Below are 17,904 nucleotides of genomic sequence, written 5' to 3' on the forward strand. Positions count from 1 at the left end.
TTATTTCAAAGTTAAAACAGGGTTTCAACCTCTTGACTCTAGCCTTTTCCTATTTAATTCCACCCTTTGTTGTATTTTCCGGTTTTATTTGCATCTTTTGTTTTATCTCAAAGTTAAAACGAGGTTTTTACTTTTTGACTTTAGACCTTTCCTTTTCATTCCACCCTGTGTTGTGTTTTACTGTTGTATTTCATTGTTGTCTTTGCTTTTTAAATCTTATTTTCCTTTTATTGTGTTTATCTTGTATGATAAATTAAGTATATTAGTGTTATTATTATTTATTAATATCATTGTCCAGATGAAAGCAGTTTGTGGATGCCTCTTGTTACAGTGATCATTTTTCCTTGGTTGTGACTCTGTGTATATAACAATAACAGTTAACTGGCTGTTGTTGAGGTACTTAGTGAACATACAATAACACAGGTGGAGATCAACAAAGATGCCCAGAAAGTTGACCTTTAAAAGTAAGAAGTGTGTGTGTTGCATTTGTTACCTCTTCAGGAGCTTTTCTGGCATAAACACTGACCTTAGTCCAGACCAGTAGTCCTCATGGAGACCAAAACCTGGTCCTAATGAGGCAGAACCTCATTTTTGAGGAACTTTAAGTGCAATTGAATTATGGTTAGGCATTAACTGATTATGGTTAAGAATAGGGATACAGCTTTGTTTAGGCTGTCCAAATGGATGGAAGTCAATGCAGTGTCCTAAGAAGAATATCTGTGTGTGTGTGTGTGTGTGTTTGGGTGTGAGTGTGTGCATTGCTGCCATGCACATTATATTTGTGTAAAAACTCTGATTAGTGTCTGAAAAAGAAAAAATAGTTAGTAATTCAACGCTGCTGAGTCGAGCCACTTTTATCCAAAGAATCACACTTTTCTCACTGTTGTCATTGCAGGTGAATGCTGACGACACCGTTGAAATGTTACCAAAATCAAGAAGAGCTCTTACCATTCAAGAGATTGCTGCATTAGCGCGATCCTCCCTGCATGGTGAGTGCAACATTTAACACACATGCTTCTTTAATGCACTTTACTTGCAAACATTATGCAATTGAAGATAAAAAGAACACTGTCACACCAAATGGAGATGACACACAGCACACAATGAGAGGTGTGTGATGCTATGAAGCTATGCTGTGGCGTAACCTTTAATGTTTGCCTTGTAGGTATTTCCCAGGTAGTGAAAGACCATGTGACCAAGCCCACAGCAATGGCGCAGGGCAGAGTGGCCCACCTGATTGAGTGGAAAGGCTGGTGTAAGCCTATAGACACTCAAGCAGCCCTGGAACCAGACTTCAATTCTTATTCTGATCTTACTGAGGGAGAACAGGAGGCACGATTTGCTGCTGGTAAGACCTCTATTGTATTATCATTATTATTCTGGTGCCGTGTGTAGAGTTTGTTTATTCATTACACAAATATTGCAATGTCCAACTGTCCTTTAGCCATTTCATAAAAACACCTATGGCAAAGGCCTCATGTAAATATACAAAATGTAAATATACAAATCAATGGTGAACGTTCAGCAGGGATGACAGTAAGTATCATAACAAAAGGGTAAAGATTTAAAAATGTATTTGGTCAAGAACAATCAATACTGCTGATTACAAACGATTCCATAAGGATGTAGTAAATGATGCCTTTTTAAAAGACTGTAATGTAAAATGATATTACTGCAATTTTGGAAATAGAACCAAATAGCGATTTAACTCTGATTTGAAAATCAGAATCCGTTTTATTAAAAATCTGTGCATGATATATCTTATAGATATGTCTGTAGATTGTGTCACTTTCCTTCACCAGTGTCTATGGACAAAATCAATGATTTTACATCACAGCACATAGGAGTTGTGGATCCACTGTTTAAGTATGTTCAAAAGTTTTATTTTGTGTCTTTGATTTTAAAAATCCTTCGTTCTGATTTATTTAAGTGACAAACTTAAATAAAAGAAGGCAGCTCCTGTGTTCCTGTCAGCTAAAACCACTGACTTCTCTATGGACTTTGGTGTGGGAAAGTGAAATAAATGTTCCAGTTTGAAAAGGTTGTACAATAGTGAGATGAAGCAGTGAACATATCATAAGATATCTTACAATTAGTACTGCTCATCTACCACTAACCCATCTCCTCTTTTTTCAAAAACTCACTTCAACTTTTGCTTTTCCACTATTTGCATTCCTGCTCTCTGCATTTCCCTCCTCTTTCCCGTTCATATCCTGTGAAAGTTCCCCTCAGTCTTTTTCTCTTATCTTTTATTCTTTCGTTGTCATCCTGGCCTTCCTGAAGCCTCCCCCCCCCCCGCTCGCTTGCTCACCCCCTGCAATGCAGACTCTCAAGGTTAATTTGCACAGTAAGGTTTTGCTCCTGGCTATAGCCACAGTGACTGAGCGCTTTTCCTCTGTGCCTCCTCTTGTCCTCCTTTCTTTATTCTGTCCTCTTTTATCTCAATATTTACATGACTTTTCCTACAAGATCCACTTAAGTATTCTCTGGCTATTTGAAACTGGAACGATGGATCAAACAAGACAAATGTTAAAGTTCAGAGAACCTGAAGTGAATTTTCAGATTTGGCAGATGAAACAATCAGTGCATTGTTTAAAGACGGTAGTCCTTTTACACCATGGGTAGTCTTTTGAAACAAGTTACTTTGAATCTGGCCTAATACATCAATTGATGAAGCTTTAATAAAGAGAAAGCAAGGGCACAAGTGCCTTAAAGGTACAGTTTGTAGTATTTCTGGGGCTATATTAGCAAAGAAAGTCTTAATAATGTATGTTATGAACAGAGGTGGGTAGATGTGTCAAAAAAATTACTCAAGTAAAAGTACTGTTACTTTAAGATAACAATTACTCAAGTAAAAGTACTGTTACTTTAAGATAACAATTACTCAAGTAGAAGTAAAAGTACTCATGAAAATAATTACTCGAGTAAGAGTAAAAAGGTATGCAGTAAAAAGACTACTCAAGTACTCAAGAGTACAAGTACTGAGTTTCTCCGGATTTATTTTTGAAATACTCAAAACAACACAAACGGTACAAAATAGACACACTATAATATAAAACAGCAATGTTCAAATTAAGGCTACGTTTACATGATGACAGTCTGAACAGAAGACGCAAAAGCGGCGTCGCGTCTTCACTTTTTATTCCGCGTTTAGACGAGCGTTTTCGGGAGGAAATCTGCGTGCGTACGGTGACACAAAAGTGTGTGGAATTCGATTGGGTATGCATGCCAGGCGGCTAGGTGGCGCTGTGATACACTATCACACAACACCGCCATGTATGAGCGCATGTGCAAAATCTTCTTTCCTCTCCGCGAAAAGCAAAACAGATTATTCAGTAATATTATCTGTACATATCGTGTACATTTCGTGGAAAGACTCCTGTACGTTTATTAGAGCTGCCAGAGCAGCTTGAAAGTCCGTCCCATGGAAATAATCTGACATGTTTGTTTATTTCCCTGTACTGGCACATGTATGTGATGTAAACTCGTTGTGATGTAAACTCGATGCTTCTTGCCAGTGTAGACGGAGACGATACGGCGGAGCGTATTCAAGTTTTCCACTCTGGAGGGTGGCTTCAGATTTTTGCGTTTTTAAGCCCCAAAAACGCTGTCACCGTCTAAACGAAAGGCACTTCCGATAAAATATTTTGTCGTTTTTACCTGCAAGCGTCCTTGTGTGATATGTTACATAATAATATTTTAAATAAAGAATAAATACGGTCTTTATAATAAAATAAATAACCTTTGGGAAATTAATTAGCCTACATCACCGTTTGACTAAAAGTACAACAAATTTTGATTATCCAATTCAGACACATCGGCACGGTAAAAGTACAACAGAACAGGAGTGTACAACAGAAACCCAGAGATAAGAGACCAAAACCCGGAGAAAGATTTTGTCAGCCATAGCCAACAGGGAGAGAAATAGATGTATGTATGCGCATGTAATAAAAAAAAAAAAAAGTAACAACCGCCACTTAGCCAAAATGGAACGGCGTTCAAATATATACTCAAGTAAAAGTAAAAGTACGTGTATAAGTACAAGTATATGTAACGGAGTAAATGTAGCGCGTTACTACCCAGCTCTGGTTATGAATTGAAATGAACATATGAAATATCTACAGGCAGGATAATGAAGGTAAAATCCTCCCAGTGTCTGTGAATGTACAAAACCCTTCAAGGCAGTTACTGGGAGCAGTGTTGTAGTTTTACACGGTTGGAATCTGGCCTTAGATTTTCCTCTCCTGGTCTGTAGTCATGTCCCTACAGTTGGCACAAGAACACCAGTTTACCTCTGACACACCAGCAGGAGAATCAGAATCAGAATCAGAATCAGATGGTTTGTAGGTTATTCAGTATTACAGTAACATAAAAGTATGGAACATAAATATTAGTCATAATTCTCCTTCCTGTTTTTTTCATAATCATTCAGCTGAAGTTACTCAGGCAACAACTGTTGTAATGTGAGAACCCATCAAAGTGATGTTGTCGATTACACTGTCGTTTACAGTATGATGTGATGGACAGTAGGGCTGGGAGATATGGACCAAAACTGATATTGCGATATTTTTTGTTTGAATGGCGATATTATAACGACATTTTGAACAAAACGGGTTAGCTCGCTTGCTCACCGGTTGGCTGCTCAGCTGACACCTGAGAGCTGAAACAGCTGGTAGCTGAAATCCGGCGTGTACAACAGAAACCCAGAGACAGGAGACCAGAAACCCTGAGACCAGAGCCTCGGTGTCGGACACGGTAAACAACGAGCCGCTGGTGTGTTTTAAGTCCACTTGGAGCCTAAATCTGCGGCTAACAGCTGTTGCCGCTAAAAACTAACTCAACTTTTATTTTGTATTAACGAGTAACGAAGATGTTTAAGAAAAATGTATTGGAGTAAAAGTACACATTTTATTTAAGAATAGTTCATTATTCTTTTTCTGCTCACTCTCCACCTGCACCGTGTCCACCACATTTTCGTTCAAATGTCTGCTGTGATGCGTAGCGCTGTAGGGACAACACTACCTAGTACGTACATGTAAGGGGCGTGGCTGAGCAGCTGAACTAGGCTTGTAGGCTCAGAGAGAAGCTGTTGGCTTTATTAAATAGCGTTCGCAAGGCAACATAAACATAATATATAATATACCGGTATGGCGATATTGTCTCAACTACATATCTCTTTCAAAAATATACCGGTATAACTCTTACTATCGGTATGTCGCCCAGCCCTAATGGACAGAGATGCTAACATTATATAAATACATATTGTAGACCAGGTAGTGCACATATGCTAACAGGATATGAAAAAAACAACAGTAAGTTTGTCTGTCACACACGTCTATGATCTATACAATAACAATATACTCAAGTTTAACTTATGTGATGGTGAGCAGAGGAGCACTTCTGTGTTTTCAGCCTTTCTCTCGATGTCACTTGAAACTACAAACTTCCCCTTTAAATCAGTATTCTCTTGAATGGCCAGCAGGTGGCACTTCCACTGGTTGCAAAAAAGTTAGTTTGTATGCAAGTCTTACACTAACTCCTGAGGGTTTTGTGCTCTACTTCATCATCGCATGTGGCACTTTACCATTATACAGTTCTAGCGCTACTTGATTCAACTCGGTTTGGTGTCATTTTCCATTACTTCAACCTCCTTTTTTGGGTCCCTAAACTAAACTTTTTACTCGTATGATGTATGTGTATATGCTTTGAACAATACACATAAAATGAAGATTTAATTCAAAAAAGTGGGTCCACATATAGAAAGTTTAGTTTAGATACAGGAGAACAGCAGTACAGATCTGAGTGTCTGAGTGTTACTTTTTGGGGTTCGGTAGGTCAGTGATGTACAGTTTAAAAAGTATGTGCAGGTCAAAACTCTCTTTCTCTTTCTTTCTCACTCACAAGAATTGCACAAGTCTTTCAAAGCATTTGTCAGAAGACACGCCAGCATTTGTGAGTAGAGTTCAGGGCCCAGCTACAGTGGAAGATGAATTAGTCCATCGATCGCTCTCTGTGGGAGACAACGCATGAATACTGAGTAAAAACCAGAGACGAGAGACTCAGAGGGGGGACACTGAGAGTCAGAGAGATTGAAATCCAAATTAGAAGTGAGGGACAAGGCTAGGGAGGGAGCTAGGTGAGTCGATAGAGCATTTTATGAAGAGAGCAGCTTAGAAGAAAAGCATGACATGAAGAAGGCGGGTGATGAATACAAAACAGATGGATAAGAGAGACCCAGGCAGGAGAAAGGGAGAGTGGGACTCAGTCAGCTGCTGATGATAATTGCCGGTGATTGGTTTCATGGACCTTGTGGTTTACCAGCTCTGGCACATGCTGAGTCACCTCCGGTCAAACACACGGTGACCAACAGTGATGTTGGTCTTTTTACTGTTATGTGCGTTTACATGCATGTGAGTGTGTGAGTGTATTTACACTCCCTATATATTCAGGCACTAAAAATAGCTAAACTTATATTTGTTATAATTGTATGGTTTATGTGTGTATGTGCTTTGCATCACATTGTCAGCTTTATAATCTATTTTACAAACAAAAGCCCAACCAGAGACTGGAGAAGTAAATGATCAGTGGTCAGTGGTGGGGATAGTGAGAATGACATGGATCTGTCATTATTTTTGTGAAGGAACTCACAAAAGAAAATCATAATCACAATGAGCTTCGTCATTATTGGTAACATACAATAAAAATTACATAGATTTCAAACTACACATCATTATGTCCACTTATTTATTTTTACTTCTCCCTTATTTAAAGGGGACATATTATGCAAAATCAACTTTTTAACCATTTTAATACTTATATTTGGGACTCTGGAGGCCCTACCAGTCACCAAAGTGTGGAAAAAGAATACTCCGTCATGTTTTCGTGGTTCCCCTTAGTGTAAGTATAGGCGATAAAACACGCGATGTTGAATTCCCTGCGCTTATGACGGCAGCATGCGCATTTCACCGCGATTGTTACCGCCCACCAGTAAGTTTACTTGGAGAGCTCCACCTTAGCTCCACCCTGCGAGAGTGCAGGCGAGGGAGGAAGAGAGGTATTATGTCAACGCGGAGGGACAAGTGTGCTGTTGGTGGCTGCACAGTGGAGCACAGTGTTTTACACAAACTTCCAGCCTCAGAGGATTTTATATATGAAGCTAATGTGCCGGATAAAGTCAGCAAACGTGTGTTTGTGTGTTCGCACCACTTCACATCAGACTGCGGCCAGCGGTCGCTGTATTTAGTCAGCGAACGTATTTCACCGACGTACAAACACACACATTTTTAAGAAAAGGTCACATAGAGCTCATAACTGACCATTCTGACACGTCCTAATTAAACATATTTGTTCAGTACGTCCTCCATGACCGGAGCACAGACTCAGTCTGATACAGTCACATACAGCGGCAGCTGTGTCACATAAACTGATCGCCAGCTCCGGAGCATACAGTCACCGGTCTGATACAGCGCCAGTTTATTCAGCTCACCGCGCGCTGCTGGCGATCAGCGGTGGCGATCAGCTGTGCTGTCCCTAAGTGTTTTAACTGATTTACAGTTGGGCAGTGTTCGGCTTGATCCTTATGTAGGACGTCTCTTCCTGTGACGGCACTCTCGCTGTTTTCTGCGCACGCTGCCATGTTGATATTGTCAGAGAACTAGTGGAGGGAGGGGGAGACGAGAAGCAGCTGAGCGAGTGAGCGCTGTAAAGAGGACAAATCAGAAACCCCCTGGAAGAAGTGGGTGTGTGTTTGCCTGTGTCTCATTTGCATATAAAGGGACCATGCACGAAAACCGAGCGTTCTGAAAGGGGCGGGTTTAGCAGGGTTATTGAACTGCTAATGTGCTTCATCCTTATGGTATTTTGACCAAAGCATGTCACTGACATGTTCATTAGGACACCAGGGAACTATTTTAATGGGGGAAATAAGGTATAATATGTCCCCTTTAAGGATTTATCAGGATTAATCAGTGGCCGTGACTTGTTGGAGAAAATCAGGTTAATAATAATGACAATCTTATAAATGTACTCTGTTTTGTATTGTTTCACAGTGATGGCGTGTCACTGATGAGTCTGCTCTGACAAATACACAGTAAGAGCATATGAAAAGTTTGTTTTGTTCTAAGTGTTACAGTAGAGGTCGTAAATTAGCCTCATTAGCCTGACCACGGTTGGTTTCCTGTTCTTGTATCAAGATAGAAAACGTTGTTGATTCTCTCAAGAATCCCCACCATGACAGACTCAACCAGTGTTTGTTTTATATTAACGTTCTTCTCCAGACATTTGCTGTCATCGTCACTCTGCACAGACTGTAACCTGTCAAACGTCCAGTGACAGCCATCTTTACTCCACCAGCCACAGGAGAGATCCAAAGACCTCTCAGTGCTCGCGGTTTCTCACTCGGACCTGCCAACGAAAACCGAAAAAGAGCCACATGTACTTGTTACCGTGCCAACCATCTAACTGCTTCCATATACAAATATGTGGGTGTGGATAACGTGTAATCATGTGTGTTCCAAGGTGTGGCAGAGCAGTTCGCTATCGCAGAGGCGAAGCTGAGAGCCTGGTCCTCTGTGGATGGTGACGAGTCCAACGATGACTCATATGATGAAGACTTTCTGCCTGCCAACGAGCCTAGCACACAGAGCACAGGTACACACACACACACACACACACACTACAATAGCCGAGGTGAGGCTAAATCATATTTATTGCTTTCATATTGCCCTCTTCTGTCAAACTCCCTAACCCTCTTTCTCTCTGCGTCCGTCTTTGTCCTAGTGCCCTACTTTTCATCCGCTCGCGACGTTTTGTTTTTTTTCCTCAGTGCAACATGATCTCCCTCCTGCAAGTTTAATATGATTGGCTTTGCTGCAGAGACAGCGTCTGTGTGTGAGGATGATCTGTGAGGGGGGGACCCTGTGTGTGTGTGTGTGTGTGTGTGTGTGTGTACCAATGCTTTCACTTTGATTACACTGAACCAGCATTAACCTGTGCAGCCAATACTACCCTGCAATGTGGCTGTTGTATCGTGATATGCTAATGCTATCGCAGTGTTCCCAAACTTTTTAAAGATGACAAATGGTCGTGACCCAAATCACAATAAAAATTGGGAAAAAACAGAACATTTGTTCATTGTTCATTATGTAGTGAAAATATGTAATGTACAGCCATATTTTGATTTGGTAAAAAGTATATATTGTATGTATGTTATTCAGAATATATACACATTATACACAAATTCACCCCCAACCCAGACTATGGGAATCACTGCTCTATAGATTTTGATTTCCGTATTTTCAGACCACACTTTTTCCTTTACATTCATTAGAGGTGATCTAACAAGGGAAACAAAAATAAACAATACCGCATGCCAGTAGGGATATATTGTCTGACAGACATCATAAAGTCAGTCCTAAAAGCAACACAATGTAGGATTTCAACCTTCAGCAAACTTCTCCAAGATGATTTTGATGGTACATCAAATGACTTAGATGCTTGGACTCCAGATTTATTCTTATCATAAATCATTTACAATTTCATGCCAAGTAGGTTCTGCTTGATCCAAAGTGCAAAATGGTGGCTGATTAATTCTGATAAATGTACGTTACGCGGTCCCTCGTGGACCTCTGTGGGCACACAGACACATAAAGCATGAACCACACGTTAGGCTACATTTTCATTGTGTTCTTCGGCTGTCTCCCGGACTTCACATTCACAGTCTATATCCTTCTCTTTAGATGTGCCCTCATATCCTCCCTACTTGAAGGACCTAATCCACAGCCATCTTTGCCAACATCTAGGTCTACGAGGTCCCTGCTGCGAGGGTGGAAGTGGAAGTGGCGAGGGAGGTGGCAGCGGAGAGCCGTCCCCCACGGCAGGCTCCCCAGATACCCTGTGCTCCAGCCTCTGCAGCCTGGATGAGCACCACCCACTGCTGCGTGACCTGGGCGGCCACCATGGCACCCACTCCCACAGCAATGTCGCCGAGCTTGCTGCAAAGATCCTGTCAGCACTGCAGGGAGGGGAGGAGCTGTTGGCCCGACTGCAGAGAGTGGGGCAGAGTGGGCCCGGTGGGGGGGACTGTGTATTCCACAGCTTGGGCGGAGGTGGGCGGGGCGTTAGGCCCTGCAGGGGTCAGGACTCTCCTTGCTTCTCCATGTCTTACTCCGAGACGTACCTGTCACCAGGGGAGGACGACGACACCCCCTGCAAGGACTATGAGAACACCGTGTGCCAGGTGGAGGCAGAGGCAAATGGGGTGGAGTTCCCGCCGAACTACGACCTACGCCGGAGGGTCTCTGACGTGGCCTCCTCTGGTGTGGTGTCACTTGATGAAGAGGATGAAGAAGAGGAAGATGAAGAGAGGGCAGGAGAACCAAACAACCAATGACTCCTCTCTTTCCACATCAGCATTACATGCCTCCAAACTGTTACGAGCATTTTCTTTATTTTGCATCAACCACCCTCCGCGGTGTTTTCTTTAAATTTTAACAATTGCGCATGTATGGTTTTTTTCCTCCTCTGTCTAAAAATGTAAATCATCTTCTTCGTCTTTGCCTTACTTGCAGCAGGTTAAAACTCCTCCTCTCCACCTCATAACTGCTTCGCCCTCCGCCAGTGTATCAACACTAATTTCTTTGAAGGCGTCCAAACAATCTTTTTTATCAGTGTGAGAACAGGAGAAATGGATCAATGACGTACTTGTGGTCACAGTTTTTTGGCCCCTCCCTCCTGTGAAAAGTAACTCCAAACATTGATGCTGTGTTGCTAGGCAGACAGAACGACCAAGTCCAAAACTCTGACTTTTCTCTTGTGCATGTGTTTCTCAAGTGCTGACGCCGATGGGCTGACGAGGTCCCGAGCACGGTTTATAATCTCAGCTCTTCTGTGTAACCCACGCCCATCTCTCCAGCATCTCCCCCAGTGGGGGGCGGGGGCAGGTTGACCACTGCATCCTTGGACTTGCCCTTACCTCCTCCACCTCTCCCTCCCTCCCTCCCTCCCCCACTCCTTTGCAAGAGACAAAATCGCATCCTTTGGGCATGGCTTGCTGAGTTTGCCAAAACCGTTTTTTAACCCTGTCACGTCCAATTATGAGCAAATGCTGGAATGTCTTTACAGTGACAGGGCATAGTATGTATTTTATGTAAAGTTGAAAAAAAAGATTTGTCACAAAGGGAATGATGGAATGATTTTATTGTACTAGTTTTTTTATCACCCAAACACATGTTGTTGTTCTAATCATCCTGAGCGTCGTTATGATGGACATCTGCCGTAATGATCAGCTATAGCTACTGGATACGTTTGAGGTTCTGTGGATTCCTGTGTGGAAGTCACGAGAACTTTGGTTGTCTTTAAAAAAAAAACATTACACAACAGCAGCAGCCAACAGTCGACAACAAACACAAAGAGAATGTTCCTGAAGCAACTCTTCCGCACCACGTGTTTGGCAGGAAGTAGCACAGGTTGAAGCGAGAGATGAGTTGCATTGGAGATTTTCTATATTTTTGTATGCGTTGTCTTGCTTGATCTCTTTGCCTTTGCGGCGTGCCAGTGTATGTGGTTTTTTGCACGAAGCTACTGTGGCTGTAGATTTCTTCTTTTTCTTCGTTATCACTATGTGATATAGTCTACTGGGAAAAAACGATTAACCAATGTGAACACAAACGTTTCTATGATTTTATTTTTCATTTCAAAAGAGGATACTGTGATCTGGTTTGTTATCGCCATTTGTCACCATCCTCATGAAGAGCTCTTGATTTTCTTTTGTAAAAATTAAAAAAAAATGCTCTTCTTTATCTTATTTCTTTTCTCTCATACTGACTTGTGAAAAAAAAAGCTTTGCCTCTTAATATACACCGTTCCCTTTTTTTCTATGATGTTTCCAAAAGGGCATGTTAACATGACACATGCAGAAACTTCCATCTCCATGGTGATGTGAGGAACCCCATTGAGGTTCCCCCAGAGGGACTGTCATTCATACAACTCAGGAAATCCCATTGGACCAGAGCATCAACGCATAACACCACATGATCCTCCATATTTGTGCGTGTGTGATTGGTGCAAAAGTTATTGTCTACAAATAATTAAAGCACAGATGAATTCCCTGCATTCTTCTTTCATGTGGCGTGACTGTGCAGAAAGTGGGTGTGGTCGACGTTCTGTTATTGTGTGGCTGTAATGTACGATGTCATCAAGCTACTGGAGCTTGCACTGCATGTGTGTGTCTCATTCCAAAACCCCTCAGATGCAGCAATTCCCTTTAAAAGAGTGTGTGGTGTAGCTGGGCTTTCGTTGGAGGCAGATTTTTTTTTCCCTGGCACTGGAAATTAAAAATATCAAAGAGAAAATTCAAAGATAAAGTAGTTTGAGGCATTTTTTTAATTATGGTAAGGAGGATAACATTGCTAATGGAGAGACTCAGTGACAGTGGCAACTCAGGGGGAACCATTGAAGCTGTGCCTTTCATTTGTCACATTTCACCTCCCAAATTGTACTGTCATCATCATCATCATCATCACCATCATCACATCCACTCTTCTGTCACTCACAGTCCAAAGCTTGGCCTCCTTCCCCTTCTCTTTTAGCTAGAGATGTGTAAAATGCTGCTAACATGAGTTGGGGCGAGGCCTCCATGTATCCTGTTTCGTCTCCTACTTGTGTCTCCTACGTGCGTCTCCTCTGTGCGCCTCCTGTGTGTATCTCCTACGTGTGTCGCTCAGTGCAGCTGGAGGTTACAGCCCGCCGATCTCTGTGACTGTCACAGTTGACATTAAAAGCCGGGCCGATGCTTTTGTGCAGACCTGCATGGTGACGTGAGTGCAGCATCGTTTGTTCCTCTTTTCATTTATCAGCTTGCTCTGTCCTCTGTCCTCTGTCCACTGCATTTTCCCCTGTCTGTCTTGGTGAATGTTTCCCTGTCCTGTCCCCAGGAAGAGATGAGTGTGTAAGTTTATGAATGAGTGAGAGAAAGAGCGAGAGAAGACGTGTTCCTTGAAGTGACTTACTTATGAGGATCATCCATTCATCCATTCATTCATTCATTCATTCATTCCCCACTGTCTAACATGGATCCCTTTGTAGAAATTGCTCTTTGGCCGAGTTCCCCATCTACTTGGCCTTTTTGAGAACATCTTGTCCCCATAGGAACGGAGCATTTCCCGCTGACACACAAAGACAGCCTGACGAATGTCTCCCCTCGCCATCCTTCTCCCTCTGTCCTGTCATTTTCTGCCTCCTCATCCTCCCATGCCCCCCCCCCCCCCCCCTTTTCTCTGCATCCTTCCCTCTTTTCTCCCATTCCCTCCCTCGCTCCTCTCTTTCTCGCCTTCCCTCCCTCTATCCTGACAGTGGGGCACATTACGTAACCAGGAGGACATCTGAGTGCTACCTTTGCCGACAGACAATTAGCCTCAATTATAAAAGCGCCTGACGAACAAGAGATGCGTATCTCTTTCCTGTCTGCCTCATTTTCTCAACCCTCCTGTCTTTTTCCCCTTCACTTCCCTTCATCGCTGCCACAAGCTTTTCTAAGTGGCATTTTTTGAGGAAACTCTCCACCGTTTGTGGACAGGTGATAATATTTCACAGCACAATGACAGATGACATGTGACAGTCAGACACGCGTGTGTCTGTGGACAGTGTGCTCTGGTTTGTTGCATCAAGCTAGCGGCGATCCAAGGGAGTTTCGGGGGCCCCAGGTAAAAAAAGGGTCCTGGGCGGCTTCAACTAAAGGCTCATTTCCACCAATCCAAATGGTACAGTTTAAAGTGTATGGGTCAGATGGTGATAGCTACGTCAGCCATGTTAGTAGCCTGATGTCAATGTGACACAGTGTTGCCCGTTAATGAATTCCGCAAAGAACAATGCGACACAGCAAACACTTACTATTTCCACCCTTTAGGAGCTGGTTCACAACTGAGACTTTAGATCATTTATACTCTTCATAATGTTTTACAATGAAAATGCAAAAAACGACAGCAAATACAGTAATAGTTCATGCATTAATAGTTTATACAGAAGTTGACTGGTGTCAAGTAACTGTTGCTGGTATTTAAATGATTATTTTCATTTTTGTGCAGTCTGGAAAAAACATGGAAAATTGGATTTGCACATTTTGTTGTTGGTAAAGAGTTTGTCATTCACATATGACATGTGTGATGTTTAAAGGAGCTGGTGAATATTTGAAAACCAGGACTTTAAATCCAGGACTGCTGGAAGGAGAAGTTCAGAAAAGTCCAGATTAACTTTTGTGAATATTTTTGTTCTGACATACAGTTACCGTGTACAACTTCAAGAACATATATGGGCTTCAGTGCAGGTCTGAAAGCAGCTTTCAGTACTGAGATCTGGGGCCCCAAGCAACTGCCTGCTAAGCCTACCATACTGCCATGCCCTTGGACACTTATCAAGTGACCCAGATTGTGTGTGTGTTAGTCTCGTTGTGTGATAGTGACGGAAGCACCCAGTGCTATGAAAAGACATCAAAACATCTGGTGGACATTATCAAGGCAGGAGGATGGGTGCATGAATATTCAACTGGTGGTGATGCGCCCCGTCATCACATGGCCTACTTTCCATTTTAGAACAAAGCTGCAGGGTCCAGGCCAGAGACCAGTCCTGCAGACCTCCAGCAGTGAATATTGGGAGCTAACCTGTAATAATAGCCTAGACAGATGCCTCAGTTCCACATATCTCTGTGTCCAATTTGCGAGACAACCTATTTAATTTTTGTGCTGAAATGTGCCTCTTGTAAGTTGAAAAAGTCACATTTTGCAGAAAAAAACCAAGTAAACAGAAAACAAACTTTATAATGGTTACAACTAAATAAATGAAGTGCATTCAAATTAAGAAAGCAAGTTGTCAACATCTCCTTGCTAAAGTTAGTTTGAGTGAACTTGCCTGTCAACCATTTTCTTTTTCAATGTGTGTGATTATATAATTAAATAAAGACTTTGTCAGCTAGTTGAACACATTTTAATTATGTTATTGTGGTTAAAATATGTTAGTCATTTTATTATGGAAAAGATTATTATTTATTATTATTATTATTATTATTATTACATTCCAGCCAACATAAGGCTTATATTTGGGCTGACAATATGAGTCCCAAGTGGATTTGTCTGTAGTTTCCATGGTGTCTCCACCCGTGTTTGTCCATATGTGTGTCCCATGTGGGGCCCATGTTCTTGACACCATATGGGACCTGCATAATTTGCCCACGCCCACTTAATAAGATAGTACCCAGGTAGCCTAAGTGTGCATGGGCTTGAAGTGGGCAAACACATATGGGGCCAGCATGGAAACCACGGACACACCGCCCAAACCGTATATTTGTGCTGACCCATATTTTCAGCCCAAATATATTCCAAATGGAGCCCACATGGCCATGCTGGCTGCGATTTATACATCCTACATTTATTTATTTGTGTGTATCAATAGATACAGTGTAAGGGTATTATAATGGACCTAAACAATGTACTTTAACCACTAACCAGGTTCATTGATTTTCCACAAAGCTGCATTGGCATCTATATTTATCCAAAAATAAATGTTTTTCCATGCTTTGAACATGGGGGACAGAATGCATAAATTATGGATACAAAACAAAACTACGTGGAAACAAGGCATTGGGGCGGGAAAAGTGCTGAACTTACAGAGTCTAATCTTCACTGAGAGCATCTGTGTTTAACCCACATTAGCCTCCTCCGTCTTAATTAACATGTGCCACCATCCTCGAGCGGTATGTGTACACACAGTGACACTGGATACACACACACACATACTGGAAACAGACACACAACACAGATGGCACATGAGCGTTCAGAGAGCAAAGCCATACCGCTCCCCAACAGAGACAAAGTCACCATGAACTAACAGGGTGAGAGGCAAACAGATGACCCTAAATGAATGTATCATCTTGTCTACATCGTAACTGAATTATGTTTCATCAGTCAAACACACACTTGTCTTCACAGTCCCTCTGAAATCTTTATGATTTATAGTAATTATCTTCCTCTTTTAGCTGAATGTAATTATTTGAATATTCCCACCTGGTTTTGATGATTGTTTGCTGCATCTAATATGATTTTAAGTTAATAAAAAAAATTTAATTCAAATGAATAAAATATTGTCATTGTTCTTTGCAAAAAAAACAGGTTGTGTGATGTGGTTTGTTTTTTTTAAATTCGATAAGAGATGGGAGCAAAAGCGGAGACACAGTGTTTAATGGCTATGAGGAGTTTTAATGGACTATTACATTCACCTCTTTCAATATCATTTACTACTGTACATTCACTGTGGTGCACACTAAAGTCTGCTGCAATTAGCTCCCTGACACGAAGACATCATCATTATTAAGTTATTACCAGGGCAGAGGACAGCAGTGAGCTGGTCTCAGTGATTCTACAGTGAGTATTTCATTTCTTCCATGACATCATCTGTCCTCGGGGAGCTTGCTAATCAATTTGGTGAGCTGGGATGGAGAGGGGAATATCAGAGCAGGACCTTGTTGATTTCAAGCCATGGCTTGTGTGTATTATCATCTGGGCCTCTCTTACCTACACACACACACACACACATGCAACATTCTTAACTTGCAGAGACTGTGGAAGGGTATTGTGACAGGAGGTCTGGCTTAGCCAAAGATGATGCAGCAGAGGTTGTGAAGAGGAGGTTCTTTGTTTTTCTATATGCCAGCCACCAAAGTTGAACCTGTGTTGTCATTTAAAGTGGGGAAAAATGCTTGTATTTACAAAAAAAAAACATTCCGACACAATAATAATAATAATAATGACTTAGATTTATAAAGGGGTAAAAACAAAATAATAAAAAGAGAATGAAGGAGCTTCCTCTCTTAAAGGAGCTTTGGCTGCACTTTACAGGTGAGATCAGATTGGACAGTTTCAAATCAATACACTACACTATTAACACAACAATAAACGCATTTGTTATAGAAAATCAAAATACATTAAATACAGCAACTGAAAAGGAGATACACACAATACAGACGTAAATCGAGACCAATTGTACCACTGCGCTCCCGGTACATCTGGAAATACCAGATAAAGCTCTGCAGTCAGGGTACGTGCTTCCCTTTCCGACAGCCACTCCACCCGGCATGATGGTAAGCTTGTTTCCCATTGATCACGCATGACACACCTGAGCGGTGCCTGGCACCGACATCACCACTCACTGCCACTGTAAGGTAAGCTGGCGCGTGCCCTCACCACACACACATACAACAGCACTGATGACACCGCGACAACCACATGGAGCGACACACCCAAACATTGGCCTAGCGAGTCGATAGTCAACATTGTCTGAACCGCTGAGTTAGGGTGACAGAATCTGGCTTCTAAACACCACCGCGCGTCTTGTGATCGGCGTCACATGATGTTGAGATGCTAATGGCCCTTTTCCACTCGGGTCGCCACGCCACAGCACACCAGGGTTTGGGTTGTCATGTAGTGAAGTACAGTACTACCAAAAAAAAAAAAAGTAAAATTACAAATTTTAAAAATGACTTACCTACTCAATTACAGTAACGTGAGTAAATGTAATGAATTACTTTCCACCTCTGGTTTTATGTCACTTGAAGTACAAGTAAATCCAAAAGAGAAAATAACAAACTTCTGCCATCCATTCTAACACTGATGCACAGTAGTTCAGGGAGTAAATAACACCATCCAAATAGATGTTTATGTGTTTACATGTTTACAGCTAGAAGCACAAGATACACAAGAAGGACTCAGACCAACCTGACCATGATATCTTTCATTCCAAGTCCAATCACATTGTGTCAGTGGTGTGTTCTCTGGACGTGTGAGCGAAAGACAAGTCCATTCCATGTGCCTAACTATAAGTGAAGTGGTATCCAGATAAAAGATGAAGAAAAAGGTTCAT

The 17,904-nt window shown here is 41.9% G+C and overlaps 1 protein-coding gene across 7 annotated transcripts in view; it reads left to right on the top strand.

Annotated features, from left to right (window-relative positions):
- Nucleotides 1–14,974, top strand: part of fam131ab (family with sequence similarity 131 member Ab) — a 30,310-nt gene extending 15,336 nt beyond the window's left edge. For 6 of the 7 annotated variants that reach the window (XM_058634691.1, XM_058634690.1, XM_058634687.1 and 3 more), the window contains 4 exons: nt 896–989; nt 1,166–1,348; nt 8,518–8,649; nt 9,738–14,974. In XM_058634691.1, coding sequence (XP_058490674.1) covers nt 920–989; nt 1,166–1,348; nt 8,518–8,649; nt 9,738–10,390 — 1,038 coding nt within the window. In that variant the 5' untranslated portion in view covers nt 896–919 and the 3' untranslated portion in view covers nt 10,391–14,974. The remainder of the gene's footprint in view (nt 1–895; nt 990–1,165; nt 1,349–8,517; nt 8,650–9,737) is intronic. The other variant, XM_058634688.1, reaches the window with a different exon arrangement.
- Nucleotides 14,975–17,904: the final 2,930 nt, after the last annotated feature.

This window comes from Solea solea, chromosome 7, assembly GCF_958295425.1.
Source record: "Solea solea chromosome 7, fSolSol10.1, whole genome shotgun sequence".
NCBI classification, from domain to species: domain Eukaryota; kingdom Metazoa; phylum Chordata; class Actinopteri; order Pleuronectiformes; family Soleidae; genus Solea; species Solea solea.